At 55.2% G+C, this 19489-nt stretch overlaps 6 protein-coding genes across 6 annotated transcripts in view; 3 read left to right on the top strand and 3 right to left on the bottom strand.

Annotated features, from left to right (window-relative positions):
• Nucleotides 1-692: 692 nt before the first annotated feature.
• On the bottom strand, nucleotides 693-8742 carry QBC33DRAFT_532052 (NUC071 domain-containing protein). Its single transcript, XM_060427351.1, has one exon. It carries the CDS (start codon nucleotides 8507-8509, stop codon nucleotides 893-895), a length of 7617 nt encoding a protein of 2538 aa, XP_060285260.1. The 5' UTR covers nucleotides 8510-8742; the 3' UTR covers nucleotides 693-892.
• A 150-nt stretch (nucleotides 8743-8892) lies between these two features.
• Nucleotides 8893-12440, top strand: QBC33DRAFT_609792 (translation initiation factor 3 subunit C). The gene is made up of 3 exons (XM_060432405.1): nucleotides 8893-9638; nucleotides 9700-10679; nucleotides 10740-12440. The coding sequence occupies exons 1-3, from the start codon at nucleotides 9287-9289 to the stop codon at nucleotides 12006-12008; spliced, it is 2601 nt and encodes an 866-aa protein (XP_060285259.1). The 5' UTR covers nucleotides 8893-9286; the 3' UTR covers nucleotides 12009-12440.
• Nucleotides 12441-12626: 186 nt separating this feature from the next.
• On the top strand, nucleotides 12627-14558 carry QBC33DRAFT_617914 (60S ribosomal protein L7). Its single transcript, XM_060432698.1, has 4 exons — nucleotides 12627-12749; nucleotides 13270-13381; nucleotides 13560-13726; nucleotides 13783-14558. Exons 1-4 carry the CDS (start codon nucleotides 12727-12729, stop codon nucleotides 14240-14242), a joined length of 762 nt encoding a protein of 253 aa, XP_060285258.1. The 5' UTR covers nucleotides 12627-12726; the 3' UTR covers nucleotides 14243-14558.
• Nucleotides 14379-15624, bottom strand: QBC33DRAFT_487976 (uncharacterized protein). Its single transcript, XM_060425432.1, has 2 exons — nucleotides 15104-15624; nucleotides 14379-15011 (listed from the first exon to the last, which is right to left on the bottom strand). The coding sequence occupies exons 1-2, from the start codon at nucleotides 15530-15532 to the stop codon at nucleotides 14583-14585; spliced, it is 858 nt and encodes a 285-aa protein (XP_060285257.1). The 5' UTR covers nucleotides 15533-15624; the 3' UTR covers nucleotides 14379-14582.
• A 259-nt stretch (nucleotides 15625-15883) lies between these two features.
• Nucleotides 15884-17561, bottom strand: QBC33DRAFT_513290 (fructose-bisphosphate aldolase 1; the record flags this gene model as incomplete). The annotated part of the gene is made up of 11 exons (XM_060425969.1): nucleotides 15884-15956; nucleotides 16015-16104; nucleotides 16161-16383; nucleotides 16447-16470; nucleotides 16530-16609; nucleotides 16663-16703; nucleotides 16765-16809; nucleotides 16875-17004; nucleotides 17062-17073; nucleotides 17131-17211; nucleotides 17269-17561. The coding sequence occupies 11 exons, from the start codon at nucleotides 17559-17561 to the stop codon at nucleotides 15884-15886; spliced, it is 1092 nt and encodes a 363-aa protein (XP_060285256.1).
• A 1295-nt stretch (nucleotides 17562-18856) lies between these two features.
• The window catches only part of QBC33DRAFT_338832 (uncharacterized protein), a 1375-nt gene continuing 742 nt past the window's right edge, over nucleotides 18857-19489 (top strand). Inside the window, exons 1-2 of the mRNA XM_060423735.1 lie at nucleotides 18857-19073; nucleotides 19162-19189. Coding sequence (XP_060285255.1) covers nucleotides 19027-19073; nucleotides 19162-19189 — 75 coding nt within the window. The 5' untranslated portion in view covers nucleotides 18857-19026. The remainder of the gene's footprint in view (nucleotides 19074-19161; nucleotides 19190-19489) is intronic.

Genomic DNA, 19489 nt, shown 5'->3' with positions numbered 1-19489 from the left:
GAAATCCTCCGATCAAATGCAATCCCCTCTCTCCCTTGGCTCTGGTTCCACCTCGCTGGTGGTCCCGTGTGTGATCTCTCTCGTCCCGCACAGGCTGCATGCAAGTTTCCAAACGCCCGCCCGCGCTTGCATGGCGGCCAAATAGGGGGATTCTTGCGATCTCGCTTCGCAGTGTGGGAACAAACGTTGAATAGTGTGAGGCGTAGGGTATGGGAGAGCTTCTCTAAGAAAAGTAAATAGATTTGACCTACCGTAGTGCATGATTACAGTCCTTGATCGACTTCATCCCGAGTTGGCCGATGTCGTGCAAACCTGGAAGCGTCATCCAGCATCGCAACTGATTACAAACACAGCTAGGCTGCCTGGACTCGTTCGATGACACATGGGATTAAACACTTATTTGGCCTACTAAGAAACAGAAAGACGTCACCTGTCTGACCCGAATGACCCTCATCCTTTGCACTATTGTTACACTCGGCACTTTTTGCTAAAAGGTACACCATATCGGCCCGGCCTCATCTGCGGAACGCCCAGAGCCAAGCGCAAATCGCAAATCGCACATGGCAGCCAAAAACAGTAACGACTACTCTGTGTCAAGCCAGCGAAGCAATTTCTGAGTTAAGCTTGGGGAGCAGATCAAGCAGTCTGGACCGGCACCCCACAACCCCCCCCCCCCCCGCCCCCCCTTTCCTCTGCCCCTTGCCCACGCGACTGCCACGCGATGACAACCGTCCCTCTCCCACCCCTGGATCGCATTGTTCCGCGGAAAGAGCCCCATCGATGTTTCTTTCCAATGTTTTTTGCCGGCCCAATATGGGCTCGTGCTTCAAACACACATTTCTCCCTTCCCTGCCCTGGACGCCCTCCTGCAATTCCTTCCATGTGCGTTCGTCTATGCAAAGGTATCCTCCCTGTCCACCCATATGTCTTCCAGCTCGGCAAAGTTGACAAAGTGGACCGGCCGATGCTGGCCGCTGTAGAAGGGCATGGGCGTGTCGAGCTTGACGTGGACCGGCTTCTTCTCCAGGCCGCCAAACGCGCTGCCCATGAAGCTGTAGTTCCAGTTGCCCGTGTCCGGCACCAGGAAGAAGCCCTTGTACCGCGGGCTCAGGAGCAGCTTGCGCTTCTCGCCCATGCTCGTCGTGAAGCCCTGCGGCTGGTCGCTGCCCAGGTCCTTGTTCTCCGCGCCCCACTTGTAGCCCTGCGGTGTGAGCGCCCAGGCGGACAGCGAGACGCTGCCCGGAGTGAATGAGACGGTGACGGTGAGGGTGTTTCGCTTGTCCCACCCGGGATGGGCATCGAGGAGCCTGGCATGGCTCGTGACGTCCATGGCCGACATGTACGGGAGCTCGTTGCCAGACATGGTGTGGATCACGCCCAGCGGCTCCATGTCCTTGAGGTATTCATGCTGCGGAAGCTGGTGAGGGAGCTGCACGCTGCGGAGACCCCCGATCTGGGGCACCATGACGATGCACCTGATCTCCTTGACCTGGTCGTTGTCCGGAGGCGACGACCCGTAGAGATACCCGGCCACCTGGACCCGGAGGTCGGCGATGGTGATGAACCGCTTGAGGATGTTGTTCGGCATCACGTACGTAACGTCATCCAGGTCGCTGTCCACGGGCGAGACGTAGATGTTGTTGGACCTCGTCCGCAGGTTCGACGTCGCGATCGCCCGGGTGCGCCACTCCGTCTTGGACGCGAAGGTCTGTTGCTCAAACTGCGACGTCGTCGTGACGATGATCTCCTCGCCGTGCACGTTCTGCGTCTTGGTGGTGACAGCCGTGAGCTGCTGCTGTTCTTGCTGCTGCTTCTCGATCTCCGCCGCCTGTTGCCTCTGCATGGACGGCGCCGAAATCTCCATACCCAGGATGATGTCGCGGACTTCGCTACTGGTCAAGCTCGACACGTTGACGTTGTTCTTTTTCCCGTAGTCGTTGAGGATGAGATCTCGGAGTTGCGTCTCAACCTTGATCCAGTCCTCGTCCGAGAGAGACGGCCAGATGTGGTGATCCTGCGTGATGACTGACTTGTCTGGACGCAGGATAAGTTTTGTCTTGTCCTGGTTGACGTGCAAGGCTCTGAGGATCAGGATCAGGCGAGAGAAGGCGGTGTAGGAGGAGATGCTCTTCAACCACTCGTCGTACAGGTTGAAGAGAACCATCTGCGGCTCCGTCGCTCGAAGGATCATATCGCCGAGCTTTTCCACTTTCATGGCAGCCTGGAAGGGAAGCTGCAGTTCCGAGGCGCGGATGGAAATGTTGGGGAAATCGAGCAGGTTCACCTCCAAGGGATCCAGCAAGCCCTTGCGAGTCACGATGAGCTGCTTGGGCTGCTCCTCGACGGGCAGAGACCTGATCAGGGCCGCGACTTCTTCAGCTGTCTTCCATTTTGCAAGCTGACCCAGACGCTTCTGTCCGGCCCAGACGCTGGTGTGAATGATCTTCAGGAATAGTTGACCGGTCCTAGGATTGAAGATGAAAATGGCTCCGTTGATGGGCTTCGTCGTCAGATTGCCTTCGAAGGTCTTGTGGATGGTGACCCGGTAGACGTTGGTGTCGTCGATGAAGAGCTGGGTCTGGTTGCTGAAGAGCTCCGAATAGTTCTGAGAGTTCAGGAACTCCTGGTTGCTCTCGGATGCATAGAGCTGCAGGCCCTTGCGGATACGCTCACGAAGGACGTACAGCGCGGGGTTGGCTTTCATGACCTTCGCCATGGCCTGCTGAACGAGCATCTTCAGGCCTGGGAAGTACTGACCGTAGGCAGAGTAGAGGTTGTACGCGAGATCAATGCCGATCATGAGACCTGTGGCTGACGGGTACAGACTCATGCTGTCGGTGGTGTAGTCGAGATACTTCGCCCGCACGTATCTCTCGATGTCGTGCGAATCGTAGTCTCCATACCGCAGCTGGACATCGATCCAGAACTTGTTGGTCGTTGTCGATTCGATGACGTCCTTGGTGTCGAAGAGGAGAGATGGCCGGGTGACATTCCACTTCTGGCTGGCAAACAGCTGGATGTCCGCACAGGAGCTGTTCATCTTGTACGACTTTCTGGGATGGATGGTCTCCTTTTGCACCGCCTCGATACCGAGGGCTTCCAGTTCTTGATCGAAGACCTGGCACAGATCCATTACCACCGACTCGTGGATCTTCTGCCACAGATGGGCTCGGAAGATCTGGATCAAGGAGATCTTGAGAGTTGGGATCTTGCCGTGCAAGAAGATACCCGTGAGGTCCAGCTGGACTTGGAAACCGACGTAGACGTTGGCTCGGTTGATGGTGGGCGACCACCAGAGCGTGAAGCGACGGTTTGGAATCTGGTTCAGACCGGATCGCTGGGCGTTTGTCAACTTCTTGAACTTCATCGACTCCTCGAAACCACTGTTGTGCAGCACAAGATAGTCATGTCGCAGGTAGAGTTGGTCTTGATCAACTCGGAAGCCGGCCCACTCTGTCGCCTCGGATTCGAGACGGATATCTTTGACGAGGAAGCTTTGAACTTGAGCAACAAGATCGGGGTTGCGCTGGAACGCTCGGTAACGTCCCCTTTCCTTGGCATCAACGGCAGCGAATTCGTCGGCGGTCATGAGCACAGTATCATAGCGCTCCGCTGCCAAATCTTCGGACAGATCCTCTTGATCGCCTAGCCGGTCCTCGAAGCCCTTCTTCAGCTGGTGAAGAACCAGAATATGGTTTGGCGTGACTACGAGATCTTCCTTGCCTGCGCCAATCTCGATTCGATAGAGACGATCTTGACCACTGACGATGTTGAAAGCGCGACGAGGCCCACCGTCAGGCCCGAGGAGTAGATCTCCTTCTTTGACATCCTCGACGGCAATCTTAGTACCATCGTGCCGCAGCAGCTGTGTTCCCTTGGCAAGGCACGCCTTCTCCCAGAAGAGACCCTCCCAGGACGGGAAGCCAGTCGCCTTGAACAGAGTGTGCTCGAGAATAGTCTCAACACCGCCCAGCGCCTGGATGACGTCCGTCCGATAGGCATTCAGGTTCCAGAGCTTGCCGTCGTGGCGCTGGCTCGTCCACCAGAACGGATTGCTCTTCATCAGTTGATAGATCTTGAACTCGGCCCGGGCACGGAAACCCTTGTCGAAGCTCAGAGTGCTTCGGTCTTTCTGGAACAGCGTGTTGATGCGTGGCAACCCGCGATCCCAGCTGTCCTCGAGGTCCTCCAAGGTAAGCCTCCGATTCTGCTGATTCGCCTCCAACCGCTTCTGGGAATACTCTGTCCAGACTCTCTGCGAGTCGATGAACTCGGCCTCCCATGGGATGATGTAACGGAAGATGTTCGGGATCAGCGTGTCCTCGTCATGAGACATGCCCGCGCGGTAGTGAGTGACTCCGACATCCGTCTGCTGCGACCAACGCTTGTCGCTGGTCGGGATCAAGATGTGAGAGCCAGAGATCATGCCCAGACCGCCAAGTTCCTTGGGCGTGTAGAACACGGCCGGCGGGAAACGTGAGGGCATCTTGGAGTTCAGACCAATCTTGACACGGGTCTGGATCTTGGTCTCGCATTTGACGATGGTGTCTAGGAGGTTGACGGTGGACACGGCAGCCTCACGGTAATAAGTGAATAGAGAGATCAGGGCCGTGTTCCACTTGTTGGCGATCTTGGTGAAGGTCGTCGACCCGGAGGACATGAGGATCTGGCGGATACGGTTGTTGAACTTCTGGATATCCTCCTCCGTCACCTGCAGGAAGGCGTGCGCAGTTCGTTCCTTGCTAGTGTTGTCCACCAACGACCACACGCTATCCTTGACCGGGAACTCGTCGTTAGCGTTCCGGATCTTGGGAAGTATGCGGACTTCAAAGCCGCACATGGCGAAGAGAAGATTCGGGTTGTCCCTGCTGTAGACACTCGCAAATGTGTCGTCCCACTCGACGGTGGTGACGGACCTGGGCAGGCGATTCTTCAAGTCCCAGAATACAGCTCTGCCAAGGTTGACATCGTGTCTCATGAGACGCATGCGTGAATCCCTCGGCCAGCACTTCTTGCTCTTGTATCCGATGACGTTCTCAAAGTTGGGATCGGGCTGTTCCGTGAGGAAGCGCTGGATGAGATCGCGGGACTCGTCGGCGGTGAACCTCAGGAAGACCCAGATTCTGTCGATATATCTGGTGTAAAGCCGGATCGGGTGCTTTGTCTCTGTCTCCCGGTCTCGGAACTGGAGGAAGTCGTTCGGGCTCTGAGGAGGACCGGCAATCTCGCTGGCACGCTGGGGCCCAAGAAGGAGGAGGTCCAAGATGAGGCCATAGTACTGGAACACGAAGGCTGAGAACTGCAGGCCGCGAATCATGCCGTAGCTGTTGACGTGGCTCATGTCCTTGTAGGTAAGCGTGACGTTGTTCTTGGCAGTGATGTAGTCAGCGAGATTGTGATCCATGATCAGTCTCAGCAGGGAGTTGAGCAGAGTCAGCTCGATCTTCTCGTAGACCTTCGATAGCTGGGTCTCGATCATGACGTTGCACTCGCCGTTTGCCGTCTCCCAGACCCTGTCGAGGTTGTTGATGCCCTGGGCCCACTTGTAAACCAGGAGCGGCGGCACTTCGGAATCTGATGGCTTGATCCAGGCGGGGAAGAGATGGCGCTGGTCGGCCTGGTACCACAGATACTGATCGAGATAAGCGTCGCTGATCTTCTCAATGGGCTCGATGTCGTAGACGGGGTTGATCGTGCTGTAGTTGTCGTTCATGTCGATGCCGACCTCCTTGAAGGCTCGCTGGGTCAGGAGGAAGCGCTTGATCCGCTCCAATGTGGTTCCAGGGCTGTCATAGGCTTGCTCGATGAGGGCCAACTCTTCTCGCTGGCTCTGATTTAACCTGGCCTTGGTGGAATACGACTCGCGCAACCGCTCCAAAGCAAGGATGAGGATCTTGGTGTCGTGCTTGTAGGATACGCTGGGGAATGGGATGGGCGAGAACTTCCTCGACTCCAACCAATGAACCGTGGTGGTATAGATGGCCACGGCCTCCTCCGACGAGACGTACGGTCCGTCTTTCATATGGTTGTGCTGTCTCTCCTGTTCGGCCTTCAGCCATAGGCGCGTCAGTCGTCCGACATTCTTCTTGGCCACTGTCTTGTCGACTGTCGCTCCCCTTCGAATACGCTCTCGGTTGTAGTGAGCGACCGAGATCCACCAGTCTGCCTTGGACTTGACGTATCGCAGAATGATATTCTCGATAGCGGCAGGTAGGCCGGGGACCTTCCAGGGGATATTGCTCTTCCAGCATCTCCACGCCTCGGACAGGTGCTGAAGAACGGTGTTGACCTTGTTCTGTTTGATACCTTCCGGCATCATGTCCATCAGGTCGGCCATAACCGACGCACGCAGCTCGAGGTCGAAATGCGACTCGACTCGCTGCTTGGTGACTGTCTTCGCAACTCCTTTGCTGTGGCGGCCTTCGAACTGCCGCGAGAGCAGATTGCCGAGCCAGCGCTCCAGGAGGGGAATGATGCCTCGCATGAAGAAAAGCCAGACTCTCCAGGCAGGTGCCCAGAAGCCACACCCGGGTCCTTTGCCGACAGGGCCAGCATTGAAACGGTAGTAGATCAGATGCTTGAGGTCCTTGCACGACCGAATTTGATGCATCAGCTTGTACTTGTATCGGTACATGCCGGTGAGCTGGCCGACATGGTTAAACGCGTACAAGATACCGTCGGCAAGCTGGAAGGCGTCGATGTTGCCCAGCCTGTATTGGACCTGGGCATCAACGATGAGCTTCGTCATCCGCAAGATCTCCCGCATGAGATGGAAAGCATTCCCGAATCGTGACTTCTTTCGCTCCTTCGTCGTGAGAGTCTTAACAGGCTTCAGGTTGAAGTTGTAGTCGAGGTGGAGATATGTCAAGTTCTTGCGGTGGATCAGGAGGTTGAGCATGTTGAAACCCTGCCGGCAAACTTGCAGACCTGCTTCAACCCAGTCGATGGTGGTCTGCTGGAAGAACTTGGTCTGCTTCAGTGTGCTGAGTAGGTTTTGTCTCTGGAGAGCCTTCGGCTTCTTCTTATGAAGTTCGTTCAAGACGTAGGTCTTGAGCAGTTTCTGGTAGGATACTCGGACCTTGACCGCCTGCTTCGGTGGGCAGTGCTCAAGATACCACTGCTTCACAAGAGGGACATCTTGAGCCCGAACCATGGCTCCCGACCGGCGGTCGAATGGGAAAGGGGCCCACCAAAGCTCGATAGCAGACGCCGTGTCCTCGGTGGCTAGTTCTTCATCGGCGAGGAAAGGCTCGACTGCAGCCGGCAGTTCAAATGCCTCGTCCTCTGGCTCCTCATTGCTATCTTTGCCGAAGAGCTCGTCCTCGTGGCTGATGGTGGCGATTTTAGGTGCGACGGCTCGAGACGAAATGGGGTTGATGCTCGGGTCGAAGTGGAAGGCAGGGAGGTTGGGGTCCTCAGTCCGGACATAGGCAATCTGAGGGTACGAATGCCACGACAGCTGCACACTTCTGGGCAGGGAGTTGTACAGGTAAGGGTACGCGACCCTGCATTCCGTGCGGATTGGATTCCGGAAGATAATACGGTCGATGGCATTGAACTCGCCGAAATCTTCATCGTTGGGGTCGATGTCCTTGTATAGAGGTTCGAAGCGGGGGCCGCCCGGCAGAGCGACGTTCAGCGCCTTGGCGGTGAGGAAACTCTTCAAGTCGAATAGGTAGAAGTAGTTTTGGTCGACTACCTCGGAAATGAGGGGACGGCTCAACCGGTAGAGCGCGGCCATCTGCGGTAGAGACATATTCCACCTCTTGTAGCTCGGGCCGTTGACATGGCTCGTGTCGACAAGGGGTCGGTGGTCGTAGAACCACTCGAAAACGGCCGCATCTTCATCCTCATCAAGCTCCATCTGAATGGGCTCCAGAGGCTCAACATCCTCGATGTTTTCGGACCAGGAAAGAGGCGGCTCCTCGTCGTCAAACGGAGGGAATCTCATACGCTTGAACAATCGCCGGTCGCTCTTTTCCTTACGCATGATGGTCCACATTGTGGCCCACTGCGCGTAGAAGACGGGCTCTACGACGCGAGGGATCTCGTTGACCAGTGTCAAGCATCCGTTCACGTGGTAGAGCACCTTGACTTCTCTTGCTGCCTCCCACGGCATGGGCATATTCTCCAGGAGCTTCATGACGGCGTGCGGCATAAACTTCAGGGCTCCCAGGTAGCTGCGCTTGTCGTTCGTGTACTTTTTCTGGGAAACGTCGCCAATGTCCTTGACGATCTTGCGGAGATGCTCCGGCGGCATATCTGCCTTTTGCGTCTCGACAAACCCGCCCTTGCGCTTCTCCCCAAATCGATTCCGCTGCGAGCGAAGCCATTCCGTCTTCTTCTGGGCGAACTTGGCAATCTGGGGGTCGGTAGGGGGCCTATATCCCGGCGGAGGAGGCGCTGGGACCGAAGGGGGGGGAGGCAGAGCGGATTGAGACCCGGGAGGCGGAGGTGGAGGAGGAGGTGGTCCCCAGCCCGGCGGCGGGGGAGGTGGAAACGAAGACATGCTGAGTCGACGACGATGGGCTTCACAGAAGAGGCGCCGTCCACCACGGACACCTGGTTGCTCTGGCGCGAGGCCGCGGAATCAGGAAAAAGAAAGGGGGATTGCGTTTATCCGTGTATCGTTCGTATTACGTTGATGGGTATAGATAATCGCCGGTCTCGCAACACCTCATAGCGATGACCTTTCGATTGATGGATGTGGCTTGCGATACCTGAAGCTTGCGTGACGGCTTCACCAGCATTTTTTCCACATAGGACAAGACGCGACAAATCGACGCTAACGCTCAAGGTGGCGGTTATCATCACGTGACTAAATCGTCCCTGCAGCCAAACCTGTACAGATTACTCTGGACAAAGGGAAAAAGGGTAGATCTTATTTAGCATTACAGTATCTTGATCCTCGGCACTGTCCAGATTCCATCTTTTCTACTTAGAGTTGGCTTATGATACCTACCTACCGAGTGTGAGATTCAACAGGGTCGCGAGAGTGAGGCGTCACGAATTTGCCTAGGTTGTCAAAAACTCAAGTGTCTGTCATCTGTTGCCAGCTGCCGCGGGCTACTCACTGTGTTTGGGTTGTTCTTCCGCCACCCGCTACCCGCTACCAAGCCCCCGATTCCCCACCAAAATTCACCAAATTTTAAACTTGAGGATTTCGACCCCTCCGAAGTCATTCAGTTCGCCGACCAAAGCTTGCCCTTCGGCACATCGACTTCGGCAGTCTTTTCACTGCATCGAATCAATATCTGGCCCAACACAGAATCCACTGAGCGCGAATATGTCTCGATTTTTCCGCGCCGGCGACGATAGCTCCTCTGAGAGCAGCTCCGACGAGGAGGAGCTGTACTCTGAGGAGGAGGAAGCAGAGAAGCAGGCCGAGGGAGAGGCATCCGACCAGGAAGGTGAGGAGGAAGATGAGTCTAGCGATGAGTCTAGCGACGACGACGACGACCAGAAGAAGGGCGCTTCCCGATTCTTCGTCGATGTTTCGTCGGAGAGCGAGGAGAGCGATGTCGAGACTACGGTCAAAGTCAAGAGCGCCAAGGACAAGCGGTACGAAGAGCTTGATGCCACCATCACTGCTATCGCCAACGGGCAGAAGAACGGCGATTGGGGCCATATCTCGACTGGTACGTCCCTCTGACTGCGTTATCTTCCTTGGGATCAGGATCATGCTAACAGGATATGCAGAGTTTGACAAGTTAAACCGCCAGGCTGCGAAACTCGCGCCAGACAGCAGCAGTGCGCCCAAGATCTACATTAAGGCCATCGCCGAACTCGAAGACTTTTTGAACGAGACTCTAGCCAAGCAGAAGGTCACTCCCAAGAAAATGAACGCGATCCAGGCTCGCGGGTTGAACGCAGTCAAGCAACGCATCAAGAAGAACAACAAGGAGTATCAGAAACAGATTGATTCCTTCAGGGAGGATAGGGATTCCTTCATGGAGTCTGATGAGGAAGAGGAACCCGCACCGAAACCTAGCAAGGTTCGCTTCCAGGCGGCCGACTTTGGCGAGGCTGCAGAGGAGGATGACGAAGGGTTTGCAACTGTCGGTCGGGGTGGTCGAACGCTGCTGTTCACCCCCGAAAGCATCTTCAAGCACCTCAGGAGCATTCTGGAGTCCCGAGGAAAGAAGAACACGGACCGCCTCGAACAGATCAAGATCATGGAGAAGCTGAACGACGTTGCCGTCACGCCATACCAGCAAATCCGAGTCCTCCTTACCCTCGTCTCCGCACGGTTCGATCTTGGCTCTGGTACTGCAACCTCGATGCCATTGGAACACTGGAAAGCGGCCGAAAAGGAGCTCTATCAACTCATCACGGTATTGGAGAACAACAAGGAATACATTGTCCTCGAGAATGCCGAGGAGTGGGAGGACGACGAAAAGCCCCCCACCCTGGAAAACGGGGAGAAATACATCAAGATTGCCGGCAGCATCGTTTCGTACGTGGAGCGTCTTGACGACGAACTCATCCGATCACTCCAGAACATTGATCCCCATACCTCCGAGTACATCGAGCGGCTGTCGGATGAGGGATCGCTGTACAACATTATCTTCCGAGGCCTCCTTTACTACGAGATGCTTCGGAAGGACCCTGCATTGGACATCCCGCAGGACAGCGTGAATCGCATTATCGCGCGGCGACTAGAGCACGTTTACTTCAAGGTACGCTACCCTCCTATGCAGGCGCTTGCCATTGCTTCGGTCTTCTAACGCTGTCTCTAGCCCGCCCAAGTGATCAACATCCTGGAAGAAAACTGCTGGAAGTCTGTCCCTGCTGATGTTGAGTCATCTATCACCCCTCGCGACAAATCCAAAGATGCCAGTCAACTTGTCAACGTCCTCTGCACCTACCTCTTCGCGAATAGCGAAGGCATCATCCGTGCCCGTGCGATGCTTTGCCAGATTTACTTCTTGGCTCTGCATGACGACTACTACAAGGCGCGAGATATGATGCTCATGTCGCATTTGCAGGAGACTATCAACAGCTTTGATGTCCTGACCCAGATCCTCTACAATCGCACGTTGGTCCAGGTTGGGCTCTGCGCTTTCCGGAAAGGGCTCATCTACGACGCCCAGAACACCTTGCAGGAGATCTGTGGCAGTGGCCGTCAGAAGGAGCTGCTGGCTCAAGGAGTGATGATGCAGAGGTATAGCCAAGTCTCGCCCGAACAGGAACGGTTGGAGAAGCAACGGCAATTGCCCTTCCACATGCACATCAACTTGGAACTGCTTGAGTGTGTCTACCTCACATGCAGCATGCTCCTCGAGATCCCGCTCCTTGCCCAGACTGGCTCATCGCCTGATGTCAAGAAGCGAGTCATCAGCAAAACCTACCGCCGTATGCTAGAGTACCATGAGAGGCAGATCTTCACTGGCCCCCCTGAGAACACTCGTGATCACGTCATGCAAGCCTCGAAGGCTCTCGCGGCTGGCGAGTGGAAGAAGGCGACCAACTTCATCCACAGCATCAAGATCTGGGAACTCATGCCCAACACGGAAGACATCAAGACCCTGCTCGCCAAGCAGATCCAAGAGGAGGGCCTGCGGACGTACCTATTCACATACGCTCCCTTCTACGACACACTCGCTGTCGAGGCCCTGAGCACCATGTTCGAGCTCGAGACGCGCAAGGTTTCCGCCGTGGTCAGCAAGATGATCAGCCACGAGGAACTTGCAGCGGCGCTTGACCAGGTGACGGAGACGGTCATCTTCCGGAAGGGCGTTGAACTCAGCCGCCTCCAGAGCCTGGCATTGACACTCTCTGACAAGGCCAGCTCTCTGATCGAGACGAACGAGCGCACGCTAGAGCACCGCACACAGGGCTCGTCAAACGCCTTCGAAAGGCAGGGCGGAAGAGGAGGTCGCGGTGGGCAGAGGGGTGGACAGCGGGGAGGCAGAGGTGGTGGTGGCCCGAGAGGCGGACACACTCAAAGGCAGGCTGGTGGGACGCAGTTCACTGGGGGTGCCCTGGGTGCCGCTGTCCGAGGCTGAACTCGGCACTGGAGCGTAATACGGTCCTCCTTTCGTTATTGCACTGGGATTGGCTTTAAATGTGGAAAATAAGGAAGGGTCTGGGTGGCTTTACGACTATTACTGTCTCGTGAGAGGCATTATTAAGAGTAGTTAAGAGGCTTTAGAGAATGGTCTTGCCTGATTTTCCATTCGCTGATCTCGTATGAAGTGACATGTTTCCTTGGCTTGATGGTTCACTCTCATCTCTCCAGTGCGTGTATTAGTCTGGGGGTTGGCCACCTATTGCATCTGGATCTCCCATTCCATTATCACAATGAAGCTCGGAAAGAGTGGTCCAAGTAATGATGACTCAAGTTCCGAGGGCGGGAACTTCATTTAGTATTTCATGCAGATAATCTACTGCTGTAGTGTGCCAAAGTATCATGTATCGATGCGAAGGACATGGTGATGAGGCAATGTGCAAGCCAACCGTTCCTCTCGCGAGACGAGACAGGGCACGTGATTGAATTGAAGGTGTCGGTTCAAAAAATTGGTTTATCGAAAGAAGCGGTAAGCAAGGGCACAATCTGAGCCCTAATCCAAGATGTACCTTCGTACCTAAGCGAGCCTCCCGAAATTTCGAACCACCCCCGAAATCTTTAAAGCAGAAATTCTCACGCCCACTTTCTCCTCGGATTTCAAGCACCTCAACAAAGCCCGCCGCCCACCTTTCCGTCGACGACAGCATTCATTCGAAATGGCGCCCCAGGCCTCTTCCACGTATGCTTTTCCAGTTCTACTCCCTTGAACCAGAGCCGACGGTGGATAATTGCACTCGTGTGCCCTAGCTTTCGCAGATTGTCGTGGTCCTCTCGCTGGACAGCTTGTCCGTCAGGACAATGCAGCCAGCTCGATCTTTCCCGCGCCTCTCCCTCATTTTGTAGGTGCCTCCGGGCACTCTGCTTCTTGAGAGATGTGGCGAGGGGTGTTGGAGTTGAAGGGCCTGGCCCTTCTCTCTTAAATACATTGTCTCGTCAGCCGGCCTCGAGTTCTAGGACTCACGTCTTGGAGCTCGTTACCGACCCGAGCATCTTCTCTTGGACTTATGTCCGGGGTGTTGTCGGATGAGGGAACCTGAGACGTGCCAATCCTAGCCATTGGTTGACCAGAATCCTCACCGATCAAATTCTTCAGTTCGAGTTAGCCATCGCAGAATGCCGCACTTGAGCAGCAATTCTCCACCGGCGCTCTACCCATACCGCGGTATGCTGGACTACGTACTAATCTGAGATGCTTGTAGTACTGTCCCGACTCAGGACCAGATTCTCGTCCCCGAGACTCTCCTGAAGAAGCGGAAGAGCCAGGAGAAGGCTCGCGCTGAGAAGTCGGCCGAGATCCAGAAGAAGAAGCAGGTCAGTACCAATATTTCTCTCGCGTAATCTAGGGGGCGATATGATGCATACCAATGCTAGCGACTAGACCATGTCAATGCTGTTGCTTAACTTATACCATCTTTCGGGTCTGATCGGATTTGAACAAACACTTTATTTTGGCTCATCGGCTGTCAACATGTGCTAACTCCTTAGCCAGGCCAACAAGGAGAAGCGCACTGTCATTTTCAAGCGCGCCGAGAAGTATGTGAAGGAGTACCGCGATACCGAGCGTGAGAAGATCAGGCTCGCCCGTGTTGCCAAGCAGGAGGGCTCGTTCTACATTCCTCCCGAGGCCAAGCTCATCTTCCTCATCCGTATCAAGGGGTAAGTGCTACAACCCGGACTGCTCGGCCGAGCTTATTGCTGACATGGTTCCACAGTATCAACAAGATTGCCCCCAAGCCCCGCAAGATCCTGCAGCTCCTCCGTCTGCTCCAGATCAACAACGGTGTCTTCGTCCGCATCACCAAGGCCACGGCCGAGATGATCAAGGTCGTCGAGCCGTGGGTTGCCTACGGTTACCCCAACCTGAAGAGCGTCAAGGAGCTGGTCTACAAGCGTGGCTACGGCAAGGTCAACAAGCAGCGCATTGCCCTGACCGACAACTCCATCATCGAGGAGAACCTTGGCAAGTACGGCATTGTGTGCATGGAGGATCTCATCCACGAGATCTACACCGTCGGCCCCAACTTCAAGCAGGCCTCCAACTTCCTCTGGCCCTTCAAGCTCAGCAACCCCAACGGTGGCTTCCGGGAGAGGAAATTCAAGCACTTCATCGAGGGTGGTGACCTGGGTAACCGGGAGGACAACATCAACGCCTTGATCAGACAGATGAACTAAGTCGGGAAAAAAAGGGGAAACGGAATGGGTTGTTTGTCGTCTCGGTCATTGCGGTTGCATGGATGCTCGGCGTTCTATGAAAAAGCTAGGGTGGCTTTGAAGGGAATGAATTGAAACGGATCTTCTTCTTCACCTGCCTATTGTCAAATGTGACCTAGTCTGTTACAGCAAATTTGCGACACATACATACCATCGCGACACTAGAATCAACGCCAGGTCCATGCATTATGATGTTTCTATCCTGTCTTCTAATAACCTCGAGGCCCTCTTCTGCTTCTACAGTTGTCCCAGTATATAATAATAGCCTCTCATAAACCAAAAGCGGTTCTCCTTGCGACCACTACATCTTGATATCAAAGCTCGTCCCGCAACCACAGCTGCTCGTCGCCAGGGGATTATCCACAATCTTGAACTGCGACCCGATCAGCTCCATGGTGAAGTCAACCTTGCTCCCCTTCAGCAGGTCCAGCGACGGCCCGTCCAGTATGATCTTGGGAGCCTCCAGGGCCTTCTTCTTCTCCCCCTCGGCGTCGTCCCCGGCAAGGTAGGCGAATATAGTATCGTCTTCCCGGATGGCCGCCCCGTCAGAGTCGTCCTCCTCCTCCGCCGCGGCTGTGTCCGAGGAGGAGGAAGGGGGGGCGGAGGGTAGCTCCGGCGGCAGTGTCACCAGGCTCATCAGGTACTGGAAGCCGTGGCAGCCGCCGCTCTCGACCTGGATCCGCAGCGCGAGGTAGGGATTCGAGTCACGACCCATGATGTCGGAGAGGCGCTGGCCCAAACCGAGGTTAGCTTTTTTCGTTCTTTTCCTTGGCCGACTTGCTTGGGCCAAAGGGGGGGGAGGGGATGATTATTTGTCCGTACCTTTGCCGCCCGAGGGGTGATCTCTAGCACCATCTCCTTCCCGTCCTCGTCGTTCTGCGGGTTGTATATAGCTTCCGTCCCCGCCCGCCGCGGTACTGTGGTGCTGAACCCTCGCCGCAGATGCTGCTGCTGTGGCCGCTGTGCCGCGATTATCCGCCTTGCCGCACGTCCCCGCCACCTGTCGCCGCCGCCGAACTGGATATTCCTGAGAGATACAGCGGCGGCGGCAGCGGCGGTGGCGCGGGACGCGGATGCGCCGGCGTGACGGGCCCGACGTGCTGCGGTTGCGGCCGGGAGGAGGAGGTACCCGAGGATCGGGAGCTGCGTCGGGATCATCGCCGGGGCGCTACAGCAGCGCCGGCGGAGGCTGAGCTGGACGAAGAGCTGGGCCGTGGCAGGCGCGTTCGTGCATGTGCGGATCGGCGTCATGGCTTGTGTCGATGTGCCCTGCGCAGGAAATTATGGGTTTGGGGGATCTCGCCAGCAGCAATGGCAATGGCAACGTTGACGACGGTTGGTTCCTGGTGGGTTGTTGGTAATCAAAATTTCCCGAGGATGATGTCAAGTGGGTCGGACCCTGAGGTGTAGCGAGTGAATGGCAGCCGTATTACAGCTGACACCGGCTCGAATTCGGGGCCTAGCTCATTGGTTCGCCCTCCTGTCGTATCATGTCACAACGCACAAAAATTACGAGGAAGGGCACGAGGAAGGGCAAGTTCAGGACATATATTGGGGTCTTTTGTGATGGGATGTCTATCTCAAGCCCATATTTCTGATCCCTTACAGGGAACCAGCCGCATTGAAATCCTCCAAGGCGACGGCCACGCGATCCCTCATGGTCTCCTCTCCTTTCCTTTGGAACGTGTCAGCGGGAGATAAGGGGTCTGCGTATTGGAATTAAGGAGACTTACCTGACCCAGACGCGAGGGTCGTACTTCTTCTTGTTGGGCTTGTCGGCGCCCTCGGGGTTTCCAACTTGGGTCTTGAGGTAGTCGATGTTCCTGTCGCCCAACAGTCAGCACATGGCCACCAACCAAAAGTCGCAAGAGGGACCTACGCAGTCATGTAGTCTCGGATTCCAACAGTGTATGCCCATTGGAGATCCGTGTCAAGGTTGACCTTGATAACGCCAAAGGAGATGGCAGTGCGGAACTCGTCAACCGAAGAGCCAGAGCCACCATGGAAGACAAAGAAGACAGGTTTATCATCCTTGGATCCGAGTTTCTCGCGGACAAAGGCCTGGTGCTTCCCGAGAAGCTCGGGGTGAAGCTTGACGTTGCCTAAGAAGACGACGGATTAGGAGTCATGGCTAACAACCACAGGGGAAATTAAAGGTGGCCTACCCGGCTTGTAGACGCCGTGGACATCTGTTGATACACGTTAGTCGACACATTGCGTAACACTCCTTTGCTTTGGGGCGACATACTTCCGAATCCAGCGGCGATGCTGAAGTAGGGGCTCTCCTTGCTGAGCCTCTCGTAGATGGCCCAGATATCCTCGGGCTGACTGTTTCTGGTCAGAAATTGTCACGTTGGGCAATTCGGAGAAGGATAACTTACGTGTAGAGGGAGTTGTTGTCAACGTCCTCGTTGTTGACTCCCTAAATGCCCTATCAGTCAGCGGGGGACGACGAGGTTAGATAGACAGGGGTAAGCACGCACGTCTTCCTCTCCTCCGGTGATGCCAATCTCCATCTCCAACCATTGCTGTGACGGCAGTTAGCAAGGAATTGCTCTTAGACCGCACCCCGTGTGATTGTCGCAAGATTTACCTTCATAGGAGCGGCGCGCTTGAGGTATTTCGCCGTAGTCTCGATATTCTCCTCCACAGATTCCTCCGAGAGATCAATCATGTGGCTGCTGAATAGTGGGGTACCGTGCTCCTTGAAGAATCGCTCGTCTCTGCCTATTTGTTAGGGCCTATCATGTTTTATTAGAGACCGATGTGGGACTACATACTCATCGAGCATCCTAAAGAAACATGTCAGTCAGATTGTCTAATCAGTCATCTTCTGGAAGGTGACTTACCCGTCGAGCCATGGAAGCAGCTTCTTCGCACAATGGTCGGTATGTAGCACAACGGGAATGCCGTAGTGCGGAGCGACTGAGCTGAAGGGCAGTTAGATAAGAGAACACAGGCGATTTCAGACAATTAGAGGATCATACCGAATGTAGTGCGCAGCAGCAATAGCGCCAGCAACAGATGCCTCCCGCTTTTCAGCGCTATCCTTGATCCCCTTGCCAGCAAAGTAGGCGGCTCCGCCCTGAGAAGTCTGGATGATGATAGGCGACTTCGCATTCCTCGCAGCCTCAAGGGCAGCAGCAGCAGTAGACGAAGAGGTCACGTTGATAGCCGGAAGAGCAAAGCCATGGGCTTTGGCGTACTGGAAGAGCTTCAGGACATCATCGCCATAGATAACACCAGGCTTAAGGTTAAGCTCCTTCAGAAGGCCAGTCATTGTGGGTAATGGGGGTGTGGGTAGTGGTGTGAGGTTGTAAAATCAGCTTTTCGACAGTTGACAGTGATTGAGAGAAGTTGAAGAATCAAGTTCAAAATATCCTCTCAAGTAGATGTTTGCTGAGGGGCCAAGTAATCAGGACGTCATGTTGTGGAGGGGGTTATTAGGTGTTAGCTAATTCCCTCTCTCGGTAGGTGGGGTTGCGGTTTCGGTCGCGGAATTTTCTCGCTAACCCCTCACCCATATGGAATCGCCACCACTCGGACCTTTGCATTGCAGTTCACGCCATTGTGAAGGAAAAGAAACCTAATCAGCCAACCAAAATTGAAATCCCAACCGTTGGCCAACAGAGTGGCCTATCAATGGACAGATAGGGTATTACGCCCAAACTCATCGGGCAACGCCAATGCCAGCATCACCGGGCACAAGCAAGCCCTCAGCTTATTCCGGACTAGGCCTTCGCGGAGCGTCTATCAGATTCCATAGTTGCAGTCCGGTCCGGTCCCAGGGAATTGGTGGCCTACGGGCTCAAAAGGCTTCGAGCTTCCCGTACCTTTCCGTTGCTCCCTTGTCAAGGACCCAGTTGGTTGTCCCAGGTACCCGCGGCTCCCCCAGCTTCTCGGGAGAATTAGCCCTTCGTCAGGTTCTCGTTCGACACATGATCCCACATTTCCCGATCGCATATTCCGGGGAAAGAGTCCAAGCCGTTCAAAGCCGTCCAATCTGTCCAAGACTACACCATTCTTGTTGCCAAGCATAGGTATCAGGTGACCACAAGAAGAGCATCGGCTTCTTGGCAGGGGTGTGTGTGTCACTGTGAGCGCCCTCTCTCGCCACGACAGTCGGCAGTTTGCATTTGTGACTCGACGTCTTGAAGGTTAATGATCTGCCCCTTCGCAACTATAATTTGCCTGGCCAGCTTGACCTTTTGCAACCTACCTAGCCTAGGTAATACTCTGGAATGCTTGAAATTCCCTCGTCAGAAGTCCGTGTGGCGTAAATCCTAGCCACAGTCGTCGTTCTTCGGCTTGTCGCATGGCGAATCGACGTGGTTCGTTGCCCTACGTTAGACTGTCTGTACTCTGTACGGATATACCTTCCCACAGTTCCCGCCTGAGATGGCATGGTCTTGACAGGTGTAACATGGAGCCTGATTGATTATTGTCACCTATAATTCACGATAATGTCATGGCCTGAGTGATGAGGTTCCGTACCGTAGGTACCTAAGTCCGTAAGTCGTGGCTTGTATCGGACAAACATTTTCTCTTCCCGTCTCCACTAAAATTTTGACGCGCGACGAACAACCTCCATCCCACCTAGGTTCTCATACAGAGTTCCTCCATCCCACCTAGGTTCTCATACAGAGTTCCTCCAATTATCGAGACAAGCCGCTTGCAATCACTCGCAGGTCTCCAATAATTTCCACCCCTGACCCTCATTTATCCACCCCATCTTTCAAGCCACAATGACTGGCCGAGGAGGCGGCGGTCGCCGCGTTTTGCTCCCTCCGATGTAAGCCACACCCTCTTATGCTTCTCCATCGCGCCTCGCTTCGAGGCGCGATCGCTTTTGATACAGGGTCAATACTGACGCATCCAAGTAATATGATCTTCAAACTACTTCAATCAGTGAGTACAACAGACAGCCGGGGCATGCGCATGCCAACACCGAAGGGTTTCGAGAAACATAACGTCGAGCCAACAACACTTTACCGATTGATCAGTCCTGTTTGAGCATGCGACAAGCCCATGAGCGGGATGGATTAACGCAGCAGCCTAATACCCCATGGGTCTGGCTGGGGGGGGGGGGGGGGGGGGGGGGGCGCGGGCGCGGGGGGGGGGGGGGGGGGGGGGGGGGGGGGGGGGGCGGGGGCCCCGGGGCCGGGGGGCGGGGTGGTGGTGGTCGTGGCGGGCGTGGAGGTAATGTTG

This window comes from Phialemonium atrogriseum (assembly GCF_030411735.1).
Source record: "Phialemonium atrogriseum strain 8032-3 unplaced genomic scaffold QBC33scaffold_7, whole genome shotgun sequence".
NCBI lineage: Eukaryota > Fungi > Ascomycota > Sordariomycetes > Cephalothecales > Cephalothecaceae > Phialemonium > Phialemonium atrogriseum.
This window is presented reverse-complemented; position numbering and strand designations above follow the sequence as displayed.

Excerpts from the sequence above, each read along its gene's own strand:
- QBC33DRAFT_532052 (XM_060427351.1), bottom strand. The coding sequence starts at position 8,509 with ATGTCTTCGTTTCCACCTCCCCCGCCGCCGGGCTGGGGACCACCTCCT.
- QBC33DRAFT_609792 (XM_060432405.1), top strand. The coding sequence starts at position 9,287 with ATGTCTCGATTTTTCCGCGCCGGCGACGATAGCTCCTCTGAGAGCAGC. Across the intron at positions 9,639-9,699 it reads TTGGGGCCATATCTCGACTG|AGTTTGACAAGTTAAACCGC; the intron begins GTACGTCCCTCT and ends CAGGATATGCAG. Across the intron at positions 10,680-10,739 it reads TAGAGCACGTTTACTTCAAG|CCCGCCCAAGTGATCAACAT; the intron begins GTACGCTACCCT and ends CGCTGTCTCTAG.
- QBC33DRAFT_617914 (XM_060432698.1), top strand. The coding sequence starts at position 12,727 with ATGGCGCCCCAGGCCTCTTCCAC. Across the intron at positions 13,382-13,559 it reads AGATCCAGAAGAAGAAGCAG|GCCAACAAGGAGAAGCGCAC; the intron begins GTCAGTACCAAT and ends CTCCTTAGCCAG. Across the intron at positions 13,727-13,782 it reads TTCCTCATCCGTATCAAGGG|TATCAACAAGATTGCCCCCA; the intron begins GTAAGTGCTACA and ends ATGGTTCCACAG.
- QBC33DRAFT_487976 (XM_060425432.1), bottom strand. The coding sequence starts at position 15,532 with ATGACGCCGATCCGCACATGCACGAACGCGCCTGCCACGGCCCAGCTC. Across the intron at positions 15,012-15,103 it reads TCACCCCTCGGGCGGCAAAG|CGCCTCTCCGACATCATGGG; the intron begins GTACGGACAAAT and ends GGTTTGGGCCAG.